This window comes from Acromyrmex echinatior, chromosome 9, assembly GCF_024713525.1.
Source record: "Acromyrmex echinatior isolate Ae372 chromosome 9, ASM2471352v2, whole genome shotgun sequence".
Classification (NCBI taxonomy): domain Eukaryota; kingdom Metazoa; phylum Arthropoda; class Insecta; order Hymenoptera; family Formicidae; genus Acromyrmex; species Acromyrmex echinatior.
The window spans coordinates 5639166-5661494 of NC_141860.1; the positions used below are offsets into that span (position 1 = coordinate 5639166).

A 22329-nucleotide genomic window follows, 5' to 3' on the forward strand; every position below is an offset into this window, starting at 1 on the left:
CAAAATTGTACACCTAATAATTACCATAGATATTTTTTTTGAAATTCAAATTATTTTCAAATTAAACCACAGTGAATTTCTGTCATATATCTGTTTTGAAACTTACCCATAAAAAAAATACAAAAAAAATACAATATTAAATACAATAGAGATTATACTGCAATCTAAAAATAAGTCAAAGATGCTGCAAAATTAATATATGGTTATATACGTAGTATAACATGATATTCATTTGTGTATGTAACATTGTTTCTCACCTAAAAAGATTATATTTGAAAGAAAATCAATTCTTGTTACCATAACATTGATGTTTGATCAGCAAATGATAAATAAAGTCATATTTTGATATTGAACTTTTTTAAAAAATATTAGAATATAATTATAATTTAACAAATATTAGAATATAATAAGGATCATTAAATTTGAAAATGAATTGAATTCCGAATAAAATTTACGAAAAAAGTATATTTGAATGAAACTATCACACATAGATTTCTCAATGATGGGAGCTTTCCAGCAAGAGATACAAATTGACACAAAAGTTGTCCTATCCTTGTTCGATAATCAGTAAGAAATAAAGACAGAATGATTCTTGTGTCGATTTGTACCTCTGTTGGAAAGCTCCCAATATTGATCATATATGAGCAATAACTATTAATATAATAATAACAAGTGTTTTCACGTTCAGTGTGCAGGAACTATTAGGAATTACAGTTCGTTGAAACATTTGTTGTCATCGTGGGACAAGATTTTTCAAACTTTAATCAAAAACTTAATCATAATTTTTTTAAATATATCGATGGATTTAAAAAATGCTTTAAATATGGCAAAGGAAATGAAATAGAATGTATAGAGTTTTTTATTATTTCCTTTTAATTTTATTATATACAAAATAGCGTACATGTATAAAATATAAAATATTGTATTTGCGAAAAGACGAAAAATATATTTGAACTAAATTCTTAAGAAAATAAACAGGAAAAAAAAATTAAAATAAATATTCGTATAGAAAATTGTTAGGGACAGAACCTTCTCTAATTCTTTTAACTAAAACAGTTGTGGATTTAAATGATGAATCTATGTATGTTCTGATGAGAATTCTCTATAAACCTGTATTATAGAATTCTAAAGAATAGAAGAAATGTACATATTTTATGTTTTTTATCTAGTTAAAAATTGCGCCAAAAATCTTGCAGGTTACAATTTAGGCACATAATCATATATACAATATATTGTATGTATGTGTGCACATATGTACATACACAATATTTATGCATACGTTCATATGTGCACAATTTCCGAATTTTGACACGCGATTGGTCATTTTTATATCGTGAACTGTAGGCCAATCTTTAGAAAAAGTTTGTCACATTGCTTGAAGAAATGCTTAAAATCTCAAAAAATGTTTATACTTAAAACGAGATAAGTATATATTTTGATGTTGAAAGGAGAAAACATAAATGCTGAGTGCAAAAAGTGCAAGTGACGCGACAGAAATATAGCTATTTCCGCTCATCTCGAATTATTCGAGATATCGATATTGTCCACGAGCCACATGAGCGAGAGCGAATGGTTCTTTCCGACAACAGGCGCACATTGAAGTCGTCAAGTGGGTCGTATTTCCTGCGATATCCGTTTTAATCCTATTTATTTATAAAAATTACAAGGAAGCAAAAAGTTTATCAAAATCCATAAGTTATCTAAATCAAGTATATTTCATTATATTCAATTTTTATATGTTATTACGTGGAGTATTTACGAATTGTATACGTCTTATTCTCGTGCGATTTCCTTTAATAAAAACTCGTTTTTTAGTATTATTCATAATTATAGCTATGCAAACAGTAATTTTGGAACGTAATTTATAATAGTGCAGCTGCATTAGCCTATAATATCTATTTTGTTATTACTATACATAACCTTAAAGATAGTATACCTTTCAGTCTTGTTTTTAGGTTATAACATTTATTATATTAATATGTATTAAATCATTTTTATTATTGTTTCATAGAATGTTGATGCCAAAAAAGAATCGTGTAGCTATCTATGAGTACCTTTTCAAGGAGGGAGTCATGGTAGCGAAGAAGGATTATCATGCATCGAAACATCCAGAATTAGAAAATATTCCTAATCTTCAAGTCATTAAGGCTATGCAGGTAAAAATTTTTACTATTTCTTTTTAATCGCATAAAAAGAATAAAATTTTATTGCATTGTAAATATTATCATTAACTTATACATTAATGTAAATTAAGATTTCCAATGTATGTATATATACTTACCTATCTATCTTTTTAGTCTTTGAAGTCTAGAGGATACGTCAAAGAACAGTTTGCATGGCGACATTTCTATTGGTACCTGACAAATGATGGTATCGAATATCTACGTGGATACTTACACTTACCACCTGAAATTGTACCCTCCACTCTTAAGAAACAACCGAGATCCGAAACTACAAGACCGAGACCTGCGGCAACTAGGAGCGAAGGCTCAAGACCAACAGAAGATCGTACAGGATATAGACGAGGACCAGGTGGTCCTCCGAGTGCCGGTGACAAAAAGGCCGATGTTGGTGCAGGTACCGGCGATCTCGAGTTCCGCGGTGGTTTCGGTCGTGGAAAAGCTCTTCAGTAATTTTTTTTAATATAAAATAAATTTGCTTTAAAAAACAAAACTTATATGTTATTTTTATTTTAACATTTAATACATGTGATACTTTCATCAATGTGTTTCTATTATAATATATGGTATGCATTGAAGAAAAAGAAACAAATTTACTTGATTGGGGATTTCTTTATTACTTTATAATGTATTTATAAATTTATAGTTCTTATATTTATTTTTTTGTAAAGTTTCTCAGTTTATATTTGGAAGCAATGTAGGTATGATTACAAACAATAGTATTGTGGGAAAGTTGAACATATTTTTAATGCTAATTTGTTTTAACGAACAGATAAATCTATTGTGTCTAATCGAGATTTCCCAATCAAAGTCATCACAGATTCTTTATATGTGCTTACATACCAAGGAATATAGATACAATTTTTGTATAGTTGCAAAAATTCCTGGTCAAGCTTTCACTCGAATCTGAATAAAAAAATGTGTCTAAGACTGTTGTAGCTTTTGCAACTTTTCTAAAGGAATTCCTTGTTTTATGTCAAAATGTTACAATATAAGCTTATACGATAGATGCAGGAAGATAATTGACCTTCACATATATCCTTCAGAGACATCAGATATAAAAGATTTATCGACATGACTTAATGTTTTAGTTCAGTTTATCCATATTCATAAACTATTATATGGATAATAATTTTTGGTTACTATGATTACCTATATTATTTACATTGGTAATGCTACTTATGCTAAATTAGATAATTATATTAACATTTGTAAATAGCAAGTAAATTTACAATCATAAATATAGCACAGAACTTATATCTCACTTAAATCTTTTTATGAGACATACAAATTAAAAAAATAAATACAATTTATACTTCTGACAACATAAAACCAAACCAGCAATAAGACATATTTCACATTGACTTTTAGTTCTGCACATTATATTTTTTAGTTAGGACAGATTTGACAAGTACTTATTTGAGAAATTTTAATCTCATATAACACTCGCTTGGCTAAATTTTATAATATTTGCACTACATTATTTTAATTTTTATTATTTTAAATCAATCGACATTTTCTAGTTCCATGTAGATAAACAACTTGTCAAATTTTCATGTTTTTACTAAATGATAGCATCTTAAATTTCGAGATGCTTCAGTTTTCATATGTCGTATCACTTTGATACCAAGTGCATTGTACATATTGTGTGAATATATAAAATCCTGTTAAGTGTTCGGTTAAAGTATTTAAAAAATTAATGTTCATTTTGCATCTGACATCAATCAAATAATCATTTGATATATTGTTTGATGCAAGTGATTTTAACAAAAATTGTAACTCTATGTAATTGTTATATGTATTTTTTTAATGCATAACGCATAAGGAAGAATATTGGATTTTATTTGGAAAAACATTATTTAGAATCATATTGAAGAGATTGGAACAAAAACTGCCTTTAGAAACTATGAATAAATATAAAGGAATATGTTGTTACCTGTATAAGCTTCGGTTTTTGTTTTATTCTGTTGTAGCAAATGTATTATAATTAATAAATGAAATTTGCATTTATTACATAATATATATTAACAAAAAAAGACTACATAATGCTAAAATCTGGAAATTTAACTCCACTCAACAATTGTGACCAAACTCAAACTATAAATCTCAAATATATTGTATCACATTTTTGTTTATTTAAAATTTCAAAATTTGAACTCTACATAAATTCAGCATGAAAATGTTCAATGAAACATGAACATTAGACTAAATAGAACATTAGACTAAAATTTTGATAATTTGAAAAGCTAAACTTGTTAAACCTAAACACTAAAGGCATCGCTTTCACAATATGGGTAAAACAGATGCTAGCAAAATACGGATTGAAAAGCTACTTTCGTATTATGCCAGAATATGGAGAGAAAGAGGAAGAAAATGGCAAAAATTCACTCATGTGCACGCATTGGAAAAAACTGACAAGGGGACAATTCTCTAAATATTATCGAGTTAAACACAGTTGGCATGATCTTAGCCATTGTCGCATCTTACTGTGTCACAATTTGTGCTCCAGAGTAGGCAATTGCCTATTCCACTGTAACAAATGAGGAAGACAGCAGCAAGGAATACAAGACTGCAGATAGTACAGGGCTTGCGCTCTAGGAAGAACCCAATCAGATAAAGTGCCATGAACATGACGTGGGTTTGCAGCAGCGCCGGGTTCACGGGTTTCGGTATCAGCAGCACCGGGATCAGCCACTGTAGGCAGTACATTTTCTCTGGATTGTATAGGATGGTAAGAGTTACGCTCGTCAGAGTTTCGTGACGTCTTTTTCACGTCGGATAATTTTCTTGTCTACGACAGGACCTTCGGAAAAGTAACAACATTAACATTAGGGTGATATTCGATAACCTGATAACCTGAATACTCGTCGGCAGATAACATTATTAACCTCATTTGGAAGCATCATCATTCGCATACGAGTCAATTCATCATCATCTTTTAACATCGAACGTGCATTTTTCGTCGTCGATCCTATACGACCAGCCGATCACAGATCACAGCCGATATACCGACAATTTTACACAATTAGAAGACTACTTGACAACCACGGATTAAACTGTACGCACATGTGATGTCGTGATCAGCTGCGATTGGTTCAGGTGACAAGTGACGATGTCGCAATACGGCATGTGATACGTTTGTATCGATCAATGATGGTTGCTTTCCATTTGATGGCAAACAAAGTCAACACAAACGTCGTTCTATCCTTGTTGACATTCAGAGAGTGACAAAGTTAGACAAAGATAGAATGACACTTGTATCGACTTGTGTCATCAAATGGAAAGCACCCGATATAGGGTACGGTCAATGCGATGCTACAAATGCTTTAAAGTAATTTTTAATTGGTCAATTTATAAAATTCTTTTTTTCTAATTGGTTTGTAGAGACTTCGATCGCAGCCATCATAGGGCCGTTTTCTGTAGTTAAACTAAAGAATCATTTATAGCCATAAACTGTTAAGCTTGACGCACAATTGAAAAACACAGGCAATAAGAACAGGAAATAATAAATTTCAATCTCTTAGGGCTACGTTTCAAAACTTCTTCTCTGAGGAAAATTTTACTCGAAATATATAGTATACGTAACGTATACTATAGCATATAAAATCTTTCGAAGAAAAAGTTTTGGAACGTAGCCCAAGTATTGTATAAGTTCTTAGGCATTTTCATGCTGACGCTCGACGCTAGATTCGAGTGTCAAAACAGGTACATGATCAAAATTGGCGAATACTAAGCATCAATTTTGATCACGAGATCTGTTTTGACGCTGAAAATGAGCGTTAGCATGAAAAACAGCCATAAGAATCTTAATTGGCTGCGATACTGTCAGTGCCAGTATCGCAGCCAATACGGTGACAAGATTCTAATCCAGCTAGCAATCCAGCAGGAAAACAAGCATTATATGCCGTAGGCTTTAAAGCATCAAGTGGAACGCACACCCTCTATTATGCATCAGGCTTTATTCTCTGTTCCCTGTTCCTTTGATTATGCGCAGCTTCTCAAATAGTCATTTCATGCATCAATCATCATTTCATTCTTGTTTAACATTTGATGACACAAGGATGAAATAATAATCAGTGTGTGAACGTTATAAGTGGAACGCACCCATGAGACGCCAAAAGACGCAATCCTAGGTGTCGCTATTATCATGAGATTCCTGAAAAAGAGATATTATAATTTATGATTTTTTCGCGTGTGAAGTGTGATAAAGTACGTTTGACATTGACGGATGATTTTATTTTGACGGAATTCTACGTTTTTGTATAAATCGATTGCTACTGTAATCGTCCAGCTGCCAACATACGTATTACTTCAGCCAATTGTTTTCTCAACATTTTTAAAGTTTATTACCGTATTTGCACGTTCTACATATATTTCATTGAATGGATTCGAAATTTTGTAACGGATATTTATAACATTTAACTTGTATGCATTATTTATTTTTGTGAATTTATCCTTTTGGTAATTAAATTAATAATTTTAGTCAATTTATGTAATTTTCTCCCTTTTTTTTAGGTTAGACCATTTCTTTACAAATGGCGGATAAGGCTATGATGAAGGTACTTCTTTGTACATTGGGATCGTTTTTATGTTTCTTTGCATATTCTTGAACTTATATTCTATATTTACAGCAAATTGCGGAGCAAAAGCTTAAAGCCTTTTCCATTGGTACAATGGGTAAAAGGCCATTAAGTAAAAAGGAATTAGAAGAACAACGTAAGAAGGAGCAAGAACAAGCTGCGGCTCAGGTGAATATCTCATACAGTCTTCTTCTATATTTGTCAGATATTTTATATAGATAATTACGTGTATTCTGTACAGGCATTTGAAGAATTTGTAGCAACATTTCAAGAAACACCTAGTAAAACAACTAATAAGGTTTGGGTAAAAGCTGGAACGTATGATGCAGGAAAAAGACGTAAATATGAAATTATAATATGCATTTAAAGTTACTTTGTTATGTAAATCATAAATTTTATTCTTTTTATAGAGGAAGATACAAGAGAAAAAGGAAAGCTTTACAAACCACAGTCAAAAATCTCAGAACTAGTTGATAATAGATCATCGGCTGAACAAGCTCAAGAATATGCAAGATTACTTGGAACAAACGAACGAAAATTAGATAGGCTAGGCAAGAAGAAGAAAGAAGGTGAGAAAAAGAAGAGCAACCTTGAATTATTCAAAGAGGAGTTAAAGATGATTCAAGAGGAACGTGAAGAGAGACACAAGTATAAGGGTGTGGTGAAAACTGTAATATCTACACAATCTGAAGATCCAATGATGGCTGCTTTAAAATGTGTAGAAGGTATACATATATGTGTATATATACATGTGCTTGAGTGTGTATCCTATAATATATTGATTAAATTACTTTATAATTTGATATTGTATAATCAATTTAATTATTGTTTAATTATTATTGGTTTTAAAAAGATGTGGCAGTATATTTTTATTACAATAGTATTTAAATCTGTAGTATACTTACAACTTCAGTAGGTAGTAAATCCTCATTTCCGGATCCGCGAAAGGCTAATCTGCATAACTTCATTGATGATCCCCGTCTCTTAGCCCTGATATATGAGGGTAACCATTATCCTTCCAATATCTTTTTCCTCTTATCACCTTTATCTGTCTCATAAATACGGGATATGCTGAACAATTTTTGTTTTACAGATGGTTCATTTGACAATGGTGATCCAAATACCACAAACTTGTACCTAGGAAATTTAAATCCAAAGGTAAACTCTATTATTTTATTACTGTAACATCAATTTATACACAATTATTTGAAGACACTGGTAGTCTCGGCGCTAAGCTACGCGCAGCTTCACTATTATACAGAAACCCATGCAAACCTAATGCACAATTGATTAAAATCTTTCCTTCTTTTATCTTTTTAGATCACTGAACAGCAATTAATGGAAATATTCGGCAAATATGGTCCTTTAGCTAGTATAAAAATAATGTGGCCACGTAGCGATGAAGAGAAAGCCAGACAAAGAAATTGTGGTTTTGTTGCATTCATGAGTCGTAAAGATGGAGAGCGAGCATTGAAAAATCTTAATGGTGAGAATATAACGAGAATATTTAAAAAAAAATAGAAGTTTGTGCGAGTTTGCAGAGCGCTCTATTTTTATTTTAACCAATCAATTTTTTCCGAAATTATTAATGATACAAAGAAATATTTCAAATGAAAATTACGGCTTTAAGGAGGAACATTACGATATTCCTATTTCAATATTTTTATATACAGAATAATGAGAAATAATATGTGAAAAAATTATATAGCTCCATTTAAAAAAAGATGAAGGTGATCTTCATATTTTTTTAATGTTCTCCATCCAAAAAGGATACAAAGTAACTAAAATATGTCCCGCCATTGCACTTTTATCTGAAACTTTTTTTTGTATTTTCAATAATTTTGAAGAAAATTAATTTCAAATAAAATAGTGTTTTAATAAATATACATATAAAGACACCCTGTGTGTATTTTATATTTTTATACATATATATGTATAAAAATATATTTTTATACATATATATGTATAAAAATACGTAGATTATACATATACATACATATGTATAATCTATGTATTTCGCTTACTTATTTAAATTATTTTTAATATATTTATTATATTTATAACTATTATAATTTGTTGTTGTTTAATCGATTTACATAATGATATATTAAAAACATATTCTTTTAATATGATTTAGGTCGTGATATAATGCAGTATGAAATGAAATTAGGCTGGGGGAAAAGCGTACCAATTCCGCCCTATCCTATTTATATTCCACCTGCTTTAATGGAAATCACGCAGCCACCACCTCCATCTGGTCTTCCATTTAATGCTCAGCCACACCGACGCGATAGACACAAGGTACACGAAATAAAACATTTGAAGAGCGCAATTAATAAATTGTTCAACTATATATCTAACAATTTCGTTTCCTTTTTATTTAATATTAATAGCCCCACGCGAAATTAATAATTAATATCCTCGCGAATAATCACGTTATGAATACTTATTAATCATTTGTATATTTTTCTTGACATGTGTTGATCATTATAGCATAGAATTATAAAAAGATGCTTTCTAGCATTTTTTGCCAAAAAGAGCGTATAGGGATTCATGAATATTCGATCATACGTATTCTATGAATAACTTGGCTAAACTATTTTTCGTATAATTATTGGTTCAGCATTTTTAGATTAAATTAATTTTATTACTCAGTAGTATAGTATTATATATTTTTTTTTTTTAAATTAATTTTATACATATGTATAGTGATTAAATAAAACATGAAAGAAGATGATCGTGTAAAGAACATAATAGTTTTCACACATTTGTTTTCTGTGTGATTGATATTTCAAAATGCGATTAATATTTAATTGTCATAAAAACTTTTATTAATTTAACATTAGAATGGTATAACCCTTTTTTAAACATAATCTCAGATACCACGTATCCGCAACCTCCAGAGCGCGGACCCGCAGGAAAAGGAAAACTTTGAAAAGGTAAAATTATACCTTTATGAACCATTCAATGTTTAGTAATTTAAATTAGATATTTAATCCTAGATATTTAAATCAATTCTTTCATTCATACACACTCGCCCACATACACATCTCTCACACGTGCCCCCCCCCCACACACACACACACACACACACACAAGGTGGTCATGTTTTCTTTACAATTAAAATTGGTAAGTTTTTTGCGAGGTACAAGTATTTTATATATTTATCTAAAAATGTTATTAATTAAAAGTAAAAAAAATGAAGATTTATTTATAGCGCGTAAAATATGAATAATCCTAGTTAATCATATAAAATAATAATTCAAATTATATTCACAAATTGCGTTGTGATAAATTATTGGTAACCGTTTTTGGAATACCTTTGGGTACCTTTTGGCATTTGGATTGGAACGTCCTGTCGTCTATCATTGTTGCACTATGATCTGGACTATAAGGTTTTGCAGAATGCTGTTGTCAAAGTGGTTATACCAACAGAAAGGTATTTGTTGATTTTAATATATAATGACAGATCTTGTAAGTATGTAATTATATGAAGAATATTTAAGCTTCTGTTGTGAATAAAATAATTTGTGTCAATGGGCATTGACACAAAAAATACATATGCATACTTAATTGAGTTGCGTTATAGGAATTTAGTCATGTTAATACATAGAATGGTGGAATTTGTAATTCGAGAAGGACCAATGTTTGAAGCAATGATTATGAACAGAGAATTGAACAATCCAATGTTCAGGTATATATCTTATTATGTAATAATATGTACATTTTTATCTATATGCAACTAAACTAACAGAAACATTTTTATTAATACAATATTTGTTTATGTAACTTCAAATATAGAATTTAGCAACTTACAACTAACGTTGATTCTAACGTTGATTCTCAGTCCCTAATACATTTTAATTGAATAAAAAAACATTTTCAATTCTAGATTTCTATTTGAAAATTATTCTCCTGCACATACTTATTACCGCTGGAAACTATATTCTATTCTACAAGGAGATGTGCAAAAAGAATGGCGCACAGAAGATTTTAGAATGTTTAAAGGTGGAAGTGTATGGAGACCACCACCGATTAATCCTTGGACGCAGGGTATGCCAGATGAATTGATAGAAATGGAAGAAAGGCAAGAACCTAGGAGAGGTAGTCTCTCAAACAGGTAACAACAAAAAATAGTAAAAGATTATTCATCAAGATAAGATATACCAAGATATAATTAAGTCACATTATCTTTGTGAAAAAATATACTAAAAGATAACTACATATACTTCGTGAAAAATGTATGTTAATTGTTTGAAAAATGTTTTTTCATAGTCAGCGAGATCGCTTAGAAGATTTATTGCGAAACATATCACCTGAAAGAATAAAAGTTGCAGAAGCAATGGTGTTTTGTATAGAACATGCAGAAGCAGCAGAAGAGATTTGTGATTGTATTTCAGAGTCATTATCAATACTGCAAACTCCTGTAAATAAAAAAATTGCAAGATTGTATTTGATATCTGACATATTACATAATTGCGGAGTTAAAGTGACCAATGCCACTATTTATAGGAAGGCGTAAGATATATATATATATATATATATAATGCAGATATATATATGTGTATGATATATACATATATGTATATGTGTGTATTTATGTATACATGCTTATCTTTATTTTTTTTTATTTAAAAGAAAAAATATACATCAAAATAAAAAAATGCATATGATATTAATTTCATATTCACTTATTTTATAGATTTGAAACACGTCTTTTGGATATTTTTAACGAAGTTCATCAAGCGTATAAACAGTTTGACAGTAGATTAAAGGCAGAAGGATTCAAAGTTCGCGTTATGCGAATGTTCAGAGCATGGGAAGATTGGGCAGTGTATCCAAGAGATTTTCTGGTTAAGTTACAGAATACTTTCCTGGGACTTGTTTTGGTAAATTTTTATTTTACAGTAATATTTTATGGATGTTTTAGATTTTGTGATATGATATCTAATACTCTACTTTCTTTTTTAGATGGACGAACCTGAGCCTGAGAATGATGAAGACATCGATGGTGCACCATTGTCTGATGTTGATGGCGATGGTACTGAAGATTTGGACGGAGTACCACTTGATGGTGCAGCCTTGTTGAAAGGTGCTATGAAACATGGTCTTACATCTCAGACAACTTCAAATTATGACGATATTGACGGAGTGCCCAGTAAATATACGTTCCTAAATACATTTATATAATTTTGTATATTAATAAATAATAGAGCATGACCGAAACTTTTATCGAAACTGAAAACGAACACTCATTATGTGTTAGTTTCAACTGAAACCATGTAACTCTTCTTTATAAATATGAATCCTTACTCTACTAAGGGAGGTCACTAGTTACCGAGCGATTCCTGTTCATGCAAGTTTCTTTGCGTCTTTCGATAATTATAAATTATATTACATTTTATTATTTTCCAAAATAAAGTGCTAATATTTATTCTAGAAAGTTGAAAGTATTGATGAATTTTTAGAGATTTTTTGAATAGGTGAAAAAAATGGATAATGTCCTCGTTAGTATGAATGAGGCACCAAATTGTATCTAGTAGGATAAGAATTAATTTTAATATATGTAATTATTGTTTCAATAATTAAATTATGATGTTTATGAAAAAGAAGTGTTTATATTCTTCGGTCAAAATTGAACATACAACCGAAATCAAAAATCGATTTCGATTGTATGTTCAATTTTGACTGAAGAATATAAACACTTCTTTTTCATAAACATCATAATTTGAAATTTAATTATTATTTCAATAAATTATGATATTTATGAAAAAATATGATATATGAGTACGTCTATACATATACTTTTATAGGATTCCTATTTTTTAATTTTGGGTTAGGTTTCCGAGTGTTTCGGTTCAGTTTCGGCAAAAGTTTCGGTCGGATTCTAATAAATAACAATGTACAAACACATTTATGTGCGCGCGCGCGCATGCATTCATACATACATGTACATTTGCGTAGTGGATGAAGATATCGATGGTGTCCCAATGGATGATGACGATAGCGCAAACACACGAAATAAGGATGACGAAAAAAAATCGGCAATGCCAGCTGGATTTGTTCCTTCACGATGGGAAACCGTTGATCCTGATCAGGTTTCAGAATATTTTTTTCTCAATAAAATTAAATAATTGATATCTTCTCGTTCATATCTTGTTGACATAATTTTTTCATCAGGTCGAGGCACAGGCAATGACTACCAGTAAATGGGAAGAATTAGGTCAAAATGAAGATTCTAATTCTCAAGATACTAGTATGGATTCCAGGTAAAATTTTTATAATAACAATTGCACTGATAATGTATTTTTGTTAGTATGTTTACATATTAACAAAATGTATATTTGTAAAAATTATTATAAAATTATAATTAACGCAGTGGTAGAGATTATAATGAAGAAAGGCGAAATAGATTACGTGAGATTGAGGTAAAAATCATGCAATATCAAGATGAATTAGAAAGTGGTAGAAGGACTTTAAAGTCTGGTATGACCATACAGGCACAAGTAGAGCATTATAGGAAGAAACTTATAAGAAAAGTAGGAAATATATAATTTTATTCATTCCGATATACATAACAATTACATTACATACACATGTAGATAATGTGTACATTTCTATAGAGTGAAAGGGAAATGAAGGACGTAAAAAGTGAAGAACGAGATGATGAAAAACGAAGAGAGAAGAAACGAAGCCGAAGTACGACACCGGAATCTCCTAGTCACAGTTACAGAGATCGAAGGCGGTCGTCAAGCCCATCGGCAAAAGTTACAAGATATAGGTAAAAATTTAGGGTGGTATTCATAATCCATTCTTATTTTAATACCGTTTTAAATAATATCTTAAGATGCTAATACAGCCTTCTAATCGGCCTATAGTGTCTTAAGACCGTACTTAAAACAATCTCAAATATAAGAATCGACTATGATCTATCTATACATCTTTATTTTGTGCAATATTTGGTGTTTAAATGATATTTCAAATCAATATTATTCAATCTAGAGTTCTGTGATGCAATTTTTAACTGATATTCTTATATAGTCTATATGTAACTTGAAAGCATACTGTTTAATTTTTCATGCATTATGTGTGAAATAATTACACGTTGTCATTTATTTATACTTGTAATATATATTTTTAGATCACGCAGTAGATCGCCGCGCTGCAAACGCAGATCAAGATCTCCGTATAAAAAACGCGTACCAGTTACCCCGTCCCCTCCTCGTATTCGACGTACGCCATCGCCTTCCTTTTCATCAGGCAGAGGATCACGCAGATCACCCGCTAATGAGCGGTGTGATAGGAAAAGACGTAGATCACCATCTTTGTCACCCCCACCGCCTCCACGTACTTCCTCTAAACATAGAGCTTGTAGTCCGCCTTCCCCTTCTCCACGTAAACACAGACATAAGCATAAATATTGAACTATAATACGCCATTGCACGAACTATCTTTTCCACAGGATGCTATTTTTTAGACATTTTTTAGATCTCACATTTATTATTTTACGATATGCCACATTCGTAGATATAAGTTAATGTGAGACTGAAAATGTGAAGATTAAGATTTCGACGATTCGAATTCTTCTCTTATGACTAATTCGCCTATACTTTCAGAAAATATAAATTAAATTTCTCATTGCTTTATTATCTCTAAATAAAATTATTTTTTCTATAAAATATATTTTGTGCTGAATAACAGAAAACAATTGAACAGTCATAACAGCGTACATTACATGGAATTATAAGGTAGCATGATATAACGTAAGCAATATTTTATTGATTACCGGAAATCACGCGCATCGCATGTGATGGGAACGCGGGCGGGTTTATCATTTTTTAAATATACACTTTGAAGACGAACAGAGATTGTATATATTAATTACAGAATAAAGGTAGAAAATGATCTTCTTTATGCAAAATATGACTTCTTTATCTAATAGAAATGAGAATATTTGAAAATTAAATAAAATAATCTTATATGTATTTAAAAAAATTGTTTTCTTGCATCGTGAACATTTCGAATAAATCATTTTATATAAAACAATATTTATCGTATCATTTGTTACATTTACGTCCTTTAACCTTTTTACAAGAAATATATTATTAATTATATATGCTTTGCACTTTATTATACATCGCCACAATTTATTTAATTATCATATTTAATTTTAAATCAATTTTGTAATATTGTATAAAGCATACCTGTATTCTTTAATCAATTCAATTTGTACATATGCTAAATCAGTCATCTTTGTATATAAAAGTTTAATGTCTTTGATAAAAATTATACGTATATATTAATTGAGCTTTAATAAAGTTAAGACATTTCAAATCCTAACATTCTTTGTGTATAACAAACAAAAATGAAAACAAGTTAAAGATAAATTAAAGATAAAGAAAGAGAGAATAAATTATAATTTTCTATGAGTATGATATTGATTACCAAGTATATATATATATATATATATATATATATATATATATATAAAATATATTTAATTATCATATTTTTAAACTGCGGATACCACACATCGCGTATTTACGATATAAATATAATATCGAGAAAACAATAGATGTGTCAGAAGAAGAAAAAACAGGTATGTCTATCAAAGTTATTTTGCAAGAACATACTTTCTAAAAACTGTAAAACTCTTTATCAATCTGGTATTCTTCAGAATTATTTTCTTCGTACATGATTGTATCATCTATATTTGATGTATTCTTACTAAAATCATAAGCTTTTTCTCCACCTTTAGGTTGTTTATTATCCACTTGCTTAATCTCCCTCCTTGTTTGTTGAATGGATCTTTTCATTTGAGGTTCCACATTTGAGCCCTTTAACTCTTTAACACCTGTTTATGAAAAGTAATAATTTCGCAAAAATAGAAAGATATATTTAAATCTATATTTTTTTTATTATATACATTTAAAAAAATGTTAAGAAGGATTAAAACAAAGATCCTCCATGCTCATTTTAATTATGTCTCACATGTAAAATTTAAATTATTAACTGGGAAATGGTAATATTTAATCTGAGATGAAAATGACTACAACAAAGTATTTTCTAAAATCGTATACTAATTTCTCTATTATATATTTAACAAAAAATTATTGTATACTATTAATCATACTATTAATTAGAATGAAAAAGAATATTAAAATTAATATAATAATTTACTATTTACGTTTCCAATTTGGCATCTTATCATGTTCCTCTTCAACCATCTCTTCCTCTTCTTCTTCCTCCTCTTCCTCTTCCTCCTCTTCTTCATCCTCCTCCTCATCTGCCTCTTCTTCAACTTCACTATCTTGTGGAGTAGGTAATTTTCCATATTTTGCGTCCAATTTAGCTATTAATTCGGAATCATCAACATTTTCGATTTCCTCGTCATCTTCAATTTCTTCTTCTTCTTCATCTTCTTCTTCATATTCTTGTTCAGTTTTATCTTTCACCTGTTCTCCATCGTCTTCTTCTACCCCAGAAACACGTTCACCTTCTGATGTTTCTAATTCATAATCTTCTTCCTCTTCTTCTTCTTCCTCCGATGATATCTTAGATTGACCATGTCTAATATTCGTTTCTATGATTAAGAATATAAATAAACAAATCTGTTGTACAATTTATTAACAAAAGATATAAGAAAATACGACGAAAAACGATATATCATTAGTACCTTCTTTACTTGTGCTTCGAGCTGGAAATTTTTCTTTTACTTGTATTACTTCATCTTGTGGAGTAGGTTTCGTTAAAGAAATATTTTCTTCTTGCAACTTATTATTATATTTGGATCTCAAATCTTCTGTTTTATTTTCAACTTTCTCAATTGACTTAATTACTTGCTTAAGGTGAGAAGGTGAAATTATTGTTTCACTTTTTGATTGATCAGGTACGTTGGTTATATCATGCGGAGAACGAAAAGTACCAATATCAACTAAAAAATTGAATCATTCAGTGTTACATATTATTAACACGTAGAAAAATGTAATTATTTATTGATTCTAAATTTTGGTTTTTTTTAACGAAACATATTAAATATGTCTTAATTGATTTTATAATCAGTTATAATAAATGTATCTACATAAACAAATTACTTACCTGCAAAATTTCATTTTAATCTTTTTAAATATAATTATTTCAATATTTTTACATCTGATATTTCACAATGTATGTTATATTAATAATTTTTTTATATATCCTATAACTATAATTATAAAAAATATGCTGATAAGATAATGTGTAATGAAAATTAAATTTACCGTTGTTCCACCGTCTAACGAGAACAAAATGCGCAGCAACAACAAGTGCAACACCAACCCCAAACTTCACAGCCACTGCAACCACGATATTATTTCTGATTGCTACCTTTTTTATTATAAGAAAATATCGTGATTAATATTAAAGCAAATATATTTTAATATTTTTTATTCTATAATGATGATGCTCATATTATCTATTATTTGTGGTTATTATATGTCATTTAAAATTAAACGAGATGAAAGAAGAGCATGGAGGATCAAATATAATGTCTATATTTATTTATGTAATTATTCGAGGATATTGTTGACATATATATATTTTGTTATGAACTATGACTTACCACTAGTAGGTTCTTCAACTTCTTCTTCTTCGGGTTCATTATCTACGTCATTTAAATTTTCTTCTTCAACTTCTTCACCTTCTATCTGATAAAAAGATATCAATGACAAGATATCGTTAATATAAATAAAATAATCAATGTTGAAAAAGATAATCCTAGAGAAATAGTTATAAATAAAAAATATATATAAAAATAATAGAGAACAATATGTATATACCTCTTCCAGAGGTTCAGCACTGTTATCATCGATTTCATTAACGCCAGGTATACTTGGGAATTCTTCAGGTACATCATCATTCTTCTCTTCTGCAGAATTATCAACTGTACTAAATTCATCAAGTTCCATATCAATCATATTGTTTTCCTCATCTACATCTTCGTTCTCATCTGTCTCGTCAACTTCTTCTAATATGCCAGCAGCGTCAAATTCTTGTTGCACGTCATCATCAACTTCTGAAGATATTATTTTAATAAAAAAATATGCTTGGAATTTTTATAATGTATCGCAATTCACATACCATCTGATGTATCTTCAACTTCTACGTTATTCTTTTCTGCTCTCTCTTCCTCTTCTTCTTCTTGCCATTTTTCTTCTTCCTCTACCTCTTCCTTATCTTCTTCGTCGTCATCCTCTTCCTCCTTCTCCTCTTCCTCTTCTTGCGTTTCTTCTTCTTCGCCATTTTCTTCCGTATCTTGTTCTATACTTTCATCATCTTCTTTTTCAACTCTTGTTAACTTTTTTTCATCGTGATCCACTTCCCTTTCTTCTTCTCCCTCCTCCTCTTCCTCCTCCTCCTCCTCCTCTTCCTCTTCTTCCTTTCCCTCCTCTTCCTCCTCCTCCACTCCCTCTTCCTCTTCCTCCTCCTCCCCTTCTTCCTCTTCCTCCTCCTCTTCTTCTTCTTCTGCTTCTTCATTAACTTCTTGCTTTTCTTCTAGCTCACCATGATTGGATGGTGAATCATCTACCCAGCCTTCAAATATACTTGCCCAACGTGACGATGCTATCGGCGTATCAACTTAAAAATTATAAAATATAAAGATGCGATTTTAACATAAATTTCTTTTTACGTTTAGTTAAGATTATTGCACTATGTCGAAATATTTTATTCTTTTATTTACCATCTGTAGTTCCTCTATGTTCGAAGATTATTATACCAATTAATCCTGCAAGAACAGCCAATAAAATAAAAAATATAATTCGAGCACACCAATGTCCACCTGTGCTACTTTCTTTATAAATGTGAATAGTGACATTTTCGGCAGAAGTATCAGTTGGGCTGATCAAAATAGGTGGTGGAGTACCGGTATCTTCATCATCTAAATATAATTCAAAAATGTTTGAGTTATTAACAATTTATTTCTGTACATGAACTTAATAAATAAGAAATCACAGGACACGAGGAAATAAAGAGTAAAATTATTTTTAGACATTGTTAAAAGGAGGAAAACAAAGAAAGAGGGAAGGAGAGAGAGAAGAAGAGGAAGGGGAAGAGAGAGAGAGAGAGAGAGAGAGAGAGAAAAAGAGAATAACTCTTTCAATATCGAGTTTAAAGTGAATATGTGAAATAAAATCTTGAAAATGCGATATTAAAATCACATATATACATGCAATAAATAATTATTATTTCAATTAATAATTAATTTTCTTAATGAAAGTGTAAAGCTGATATCGTGATATGTATAAGAGATAAGCAATAACATGTACAAAAAGTAGAGCAAAATTCAAAAATAGTTGAACAAGAAATGCTTTTGGAGTGGATAATACAGTTTAATCTATTTTTGAAAGCTAAAGGGTATGTTGGCTCGAAAGATACTAAAATTCACATTTTCTAATTCGAATGACTGCCAAATTTTCTTGAGTCAATCGAAACTTTATACGCATCTAATAAGAATTATACTGATAAATTATATAATTTCGCGTCAACTTAACGGCATGATAAGTGCCCATTATTAATATTATTCTGATATACTCCGATCTAAAAGAAATTAATTTTTAAAATAAAAGTTTTAAAATGAAAGAATTTCTTGAGATGTAATTTACGGAAATTGTCATAAAATGTCAATAAAAGAGTTCATTTTTTTAAAACATCGTACTAATCATCGTACAAAATAATTATCGATCGTACAATAGCGTTTTTATAAGAAGTGAGCTGTTGCAATAACTATGTCGACTATTATTGTCATTGCAAATCATATTGAAAAGTTGATGGATATGAAATGAATAAAAATCGACATAAAAATGTGTCGCGCGCATATGATCGGGGCCAGTGGCTGTCAATGGCCGTCAGTGGCTGCTAGTCGCTGACAGCCACAGTACATGGATATTTTTGGAACTTGACAGAAGATCGTAAGAATAAAACTGCATTATGTGCCCGTAATATCGTAGGGCGCGAGGTCGTTTCGTTCCAACGTAACGTTCGTCTCGTAAATATATGCGTAAAATACGACGATCGTCAAGTTCGTGAGCATAAAATCATAATCTCATAATGGCGCGCAAAATGCAATTCTTTAGTAAATGTAAAAAAAAAAAAAGAACGTAAGCGTGACAAGATTTTGATCGATGTTTTCAAATGAAGGAAACGAAAAAAGCATACTTGAACTAAAGCAGTGGCGATAGGAGTGTTGGGATAAAAATAAAAGAAACAAACATCACTAAAAATATCGTACAACTATAGGAATTGTATTACGAAAGTGCTGTGTCAATTGTACTCATTTTTACCTTTCTTACGTCGTTTTTCCTTCCGTTTCCTTGGCTGCACATCGCCAGACATTCTTCGATGAGTAAACGCTTTCTAGAGTACTGCTGATCGTCGCGAAAAATTTAAATTTTCAAAACGTCGATCGTTCACGGCACCACTCTACAAAAATTTGATTCGCGGATGGTAGATCGGCACTGCCGAGCGCGAAACATCCTAATATAAATTTATTCGATATCACTAAAGTAACTAGCCCGTTGCGCATGCCAACTGCAATTTATTAGATCTGTTCGCGTATTCTTACACTTTTTGCACTCGGAATTATCTTTGCTTCCTCCTTCTTTGTCTCTTCTCTTCAAACGCCCAGATAACATTTATCTCGTTTTAAGAGTATTTTGGAAATTTCTAACAACACAAACAAGTCTATTATTGTCCATTATTATTGATTTATCAATAGAGAATCAGTCGGTAAGTAAAATCGACTAATATTAATAAATTCATGGCGGGTGTAGGAATTTTATACTCTTGTCAAAGATCTCGCTCTTCATTAAAAATTTAATTTCATAATTAAAAAAATATATTTCGCATTACATTCTTTAATTACGATACAGTTAATTCTTTTCGTTCACGAATATTGATTGTTTAATAACTTGTTGCCATATTTGCGTAGATTATTTAAAAAAAAAACTCGAATTTGTAGAGTGAATGCAATTAATTTTTTTTCGATGTTTATTTCGAGATCACGTAGACTTCACGATTCTCGAAATTACGAAAGCAATTGTTTTATACACATAAATTGTTTCATAAAAAAATCTTACAGAATTTTTATCAAATATTTATATGCAATACACGTAAAATTGTTTTTCACACACTCTTTTCTCATTCAAATAATTCCAAATTGGAAAGAATTTCTTATTTCATACATCTCGTTATTATCCAATAGCATCTTAATTTTTCCAATCGTCACAAAGAATTTGAATGTATTAATTACAAAAGATCATTACACGACTCCAAATGAATATGGATGTTAATGCGAACGCATAAAAATGCGTTGGTTATTGTACATAAAAGGACACGTTTCGTTTATTGCAGGAAAAACTTATGTACAATATTAAAATACACAAAAGTGTATTACAGAACATTAGTTTTTCTTTCTTTTATTTTAATTAAATAATGTATTATATACTCCTATACAGCAGAAATGTCCAAATTATATTACAGGGACAGCCTAAAGATATCACAATGCCTGTAGGATATTCATATGATATATTTAGGATATTTCTGCTATGAAGGTTTAGTATATACATTATATACATACACGCGTACACGTATGCATATATGTATATTGTATATGAATGTACACGTACATAATGGTCTCTGTAGATTTAAAAGAAAACATTTTTGAGTCCACAATTGATTTTAAGGCACAGTCTATGCTAAGGTTTTCTACAAGATATAATAGTTGGGTGAACACAACAAGAGATTATATAAAAATATTAAATTATTAATATAAAATTAATATAAATAATACCGTTCGTAAGTAGAATTACTACATATACCTGCATCAAATTTTTCATCAAAATATGTAGAATGAGACAAATTTATTGTATTCATCGCGGCTTTTGAAAATGAATTATAACTTTGAATCTTCTAAATCGTATGTAACAATTTACATTATGGAATTTTTTTTCACCTCTTTCAAGCTTTTAATAATACATAAAAAATTCCACAACAGTGCTTTCTAATTACAAACGATAACATAAGCGTTTTTGTAAACATCTTGATTATTTGCTGTACTTAATACGTAAAAAAATTATATTCAATTTATAAATAAAAAATGCAATGCAGAATTAATATTATCGGAAAACAAGAGAATACAAGATTAAGTCCTTCCAATGAAAATTTATTGCGATTGTAACAATTTTAAATAAACAATTGACTTTAATAATCAATTATATAAACTAAGTTACATTTTTCTTCCAAGTACGAGGTGTACTTGTGACATTGGCTGCGTTTAACAAAGAAAACTGATCAATGAATGCTAAGTGATTCTTTATCCTTCCTACATTTAGATCCAGCGAAGAACTAAAGGCAAGAATTAATCGTATTAAAGAATCACTGAGCACAATGTTTTCTCTGCAAAACACAGCCCATTAATTGGTTCGATCATATTTTATTTTGAAGATGATACTTGTATTTCTCTATATCGTACAATAAAGAAAAAAATCGCGCGTGCGCGATATCATATAATAATATCATGTAAAATTGTTCAC

At 30.1% G+C, this 22329-nt stretch overlaps 4 protein-coding genes and 1 long non-coding RNA gene across 11 annotated transcripts; 2 read left to right on the plus strand and 3 right to left on the minus strand.

Annotated features, from left to right (window-relative positions):
* Window positions 1–1494: 1494 nt before the first annotated feature.
* On the plus strand, window positions 1495–2673 carry LOC105151127 (small ribosomal subunit protein eS10). 2 transcript variants are annotated; one of them, XM_011064671.2, is made up of 3 exons: window positions 1495–1609; window positions 2012–2156; window positions 2298–2673. In XM_011064671.2, exons 2-3 carry the CDS (start codon window positions 2013–2015, stop codon window positions 2631–2633), a joined length of 480 nt encoding a protein of 159 aa, XP_011062973.1. In that variant the 5' UTR covers window positions 1495–1609; window position 2012; the 3' UTR covers window positions 2634–2673. The 2 variants fall into 2 exon arrangements, with proteins under 2 accessions (XP_011062973.1, XP_087265777.1); XM_087409651.1 differs by having other exon boundaries at window positions 1566–1709.
* A 99-nt stretch (window positions 2674–2772) lies between these two features.
* On the minus strand, window positions 2773–5295 carry bc10 (BLCAP apoptosis inducing factor bc10). Its single transcript, XM_087409652.1, has 2 exons — window positions 5069–5295; window positions 2773–4983 (listed from the first exon to the last, which is right to left on the minus strand). Exon 2 carries the CDS (start codon window positions 4887–4889, stop codon window positions 4647–4649), a length of 243 nt encoding a protein of 80 aa, XP_087265778.1. The 5' UTR covers window positions 4890–4983; window positions 5069–5295; the 3' UTR covers window positions 2773–4646.
* Window positions 5296–6157: 862 nt separating this feature from the next.
* LOC105151126 (U2 snRNP-associated SURP motif-containing protein) lies at window positions 6158–14806 on the plus strand. 3 transcript variants are annotated; one of them, XM_011064670.2, is made up of 20 exons: window positions 6158–6389; window positions 6696–6739; window positions 6812–6928; window positions 7002–7098; window positions 7171–7485; window positions 7854–7918; window positions 8081–8246; window positions 8898–9061; window positions 9640–9699; window positions 10156–10199; window positions 10350–10454; window positions 10653–10880; window positions 11036–11278; window positions 11463–11649; window positions 11732–11918; window positions 12725–12858; window positions 12941–13029; window positions 13140–13299; window positions 13384–13541; window positions 13902–14806. In XM_011064670.2, the coding sequence occupies exons 2-20, from the start codon at window positions 6716–6718 to the stop codon at window positions 14182–14184; spliced, it is 2826 nt and encodes a 941-aa protein (XP_011062972.1). In that variant the 5' UTR covers window positions 6158–6389; window positions 6696–6715; the 3' UTR covers window positions 14185–14806. The 3 variants fall into 3 exon arrangements, with proteins under 3 accessions (XP_011062972.1, XP_087265773.1, XP_011062971.1); XM_087409647.1 differs by having other exon boundaries at window positions 6158–6313; XM_011064669.2 differs by having other exon boundaries at window positions 6320–6605.
* On the minus strand, window positions 11642–12846 carry LOC147908531 (uncharacterized). The gene is made up of 2 exons (XR_015546197.1): window positions 12709–12846; window positions 11642–11932 (listed from the first exon to the last, which is right to left on the minus strand). It is a non-coding gene; the product is annotated as an uncharacterized LOC147908531 (long non-coding RNA).
* LOC105151125 (uncharacterized) lies at window positions 13301–20292 on the minus strand. 4 transcript variants are annotated; one of them, XM_011064666.2, is made up of 9 exons: window positions 20080–20292; window positions 18480–18677; window positions 17879–18376; window positions 17578–17813; window positions 17361–17445; window positions 17020–17094; window positions 16437–16694; window positions 15948–16343; window positions 13301–15614 (listed from the first exon to the last, which is right to left on the minus strand). In XM_011064666.2, exons 1-9 carry the CDS (start codon window positions 20129–20131, stop codon window positions 15397–15399), a joined length of 2016 nt encoding a protein of 671 aa, XP_011062968.1. In that variant the 5' UTR covers window positions 20132–20292; the 3' UTR covers window positions 13301–15396. The 4 variants fall into 4 exon arrangements, with proteins under 4 accessions (XP_011062968.1, XP_087265774.1, XP_087265775.1 ...); XM_087409648.1 differs by having other exon boundaries at window positions 17020–17121; XM_087409649.1 differs by having other exon boundaries at window positions 15551–15614; window positions 15941–16343; window positions 17020–17121.
* Window positions 20293–22329: the final 2037 nt, after the last annotated feature.

Excerpts from the sequence above, each read along its gene's own strand:
- LOC105151126 (XM_011064670.2), top strand. The coding sequence starts at position 6,716 with ATGGCGGATAAGGCTATGATGAAG. Across the intron at positions 7,919-8,080 it reads TAGGAAATTTAAATCCAAAG|ATCACTGAACAGCAATTAAT; the intron begins GTAAACTCTATT and ends TTATCTTTTTAG. Across the intron at positions 12,859-12,940 it reads AAACCGTTGATCCTGATCAG|GTCGAGGCACAGGCAATGAC; the intron begins GTTTCAGAATAT and ends TTTTTTCATCAG.
- LOC105151125 (XM_087409648.1), bottom strand. The coding sequence starts at position 20,131 with ATGTCTGGCGATGTGCAGCCAAGGAAACGGAAGGAAAAACGACGTAAG. Across the intron at positions 18,678-20,079 it reads GGAAAAACGACGTAAGAAAG|ATGATGAAGATACCGGTACT; the intron begins GTAAAAATGAGT and ends AATTATATTTAG. Across the intron at positions 15,615-15,947 it reads TAAGATGCCAAATTGGAAAC|GTGTTAAAGAGTTAAAGGGC; the intron begins GTAAATAGTAAA and ends TTTCATAAACAG.
- bc10 (XM_087409652.1), bottom strand. The coding sequence starts at position 4,889 with ATGTACTGCCTACAGTGGCTGATCCCGGTGCTGCTGATACCGAAACCC.
- LOC105151127 (XM_011064671.2), top strand. The coding sequence starts at position 2,013 with ATGTTGATGCCAAAAAAGAATCGTGTAGCTATCTATGAGTACCTTTTC. Across the intron at positions 2,157-2,297 it reads AAGTCATTAAGGCTATGCAG|TCTTTGAAGTCTAGAGGATA; the intron begins GTAAAAATTTTT and ends CTATCTTTTTAG.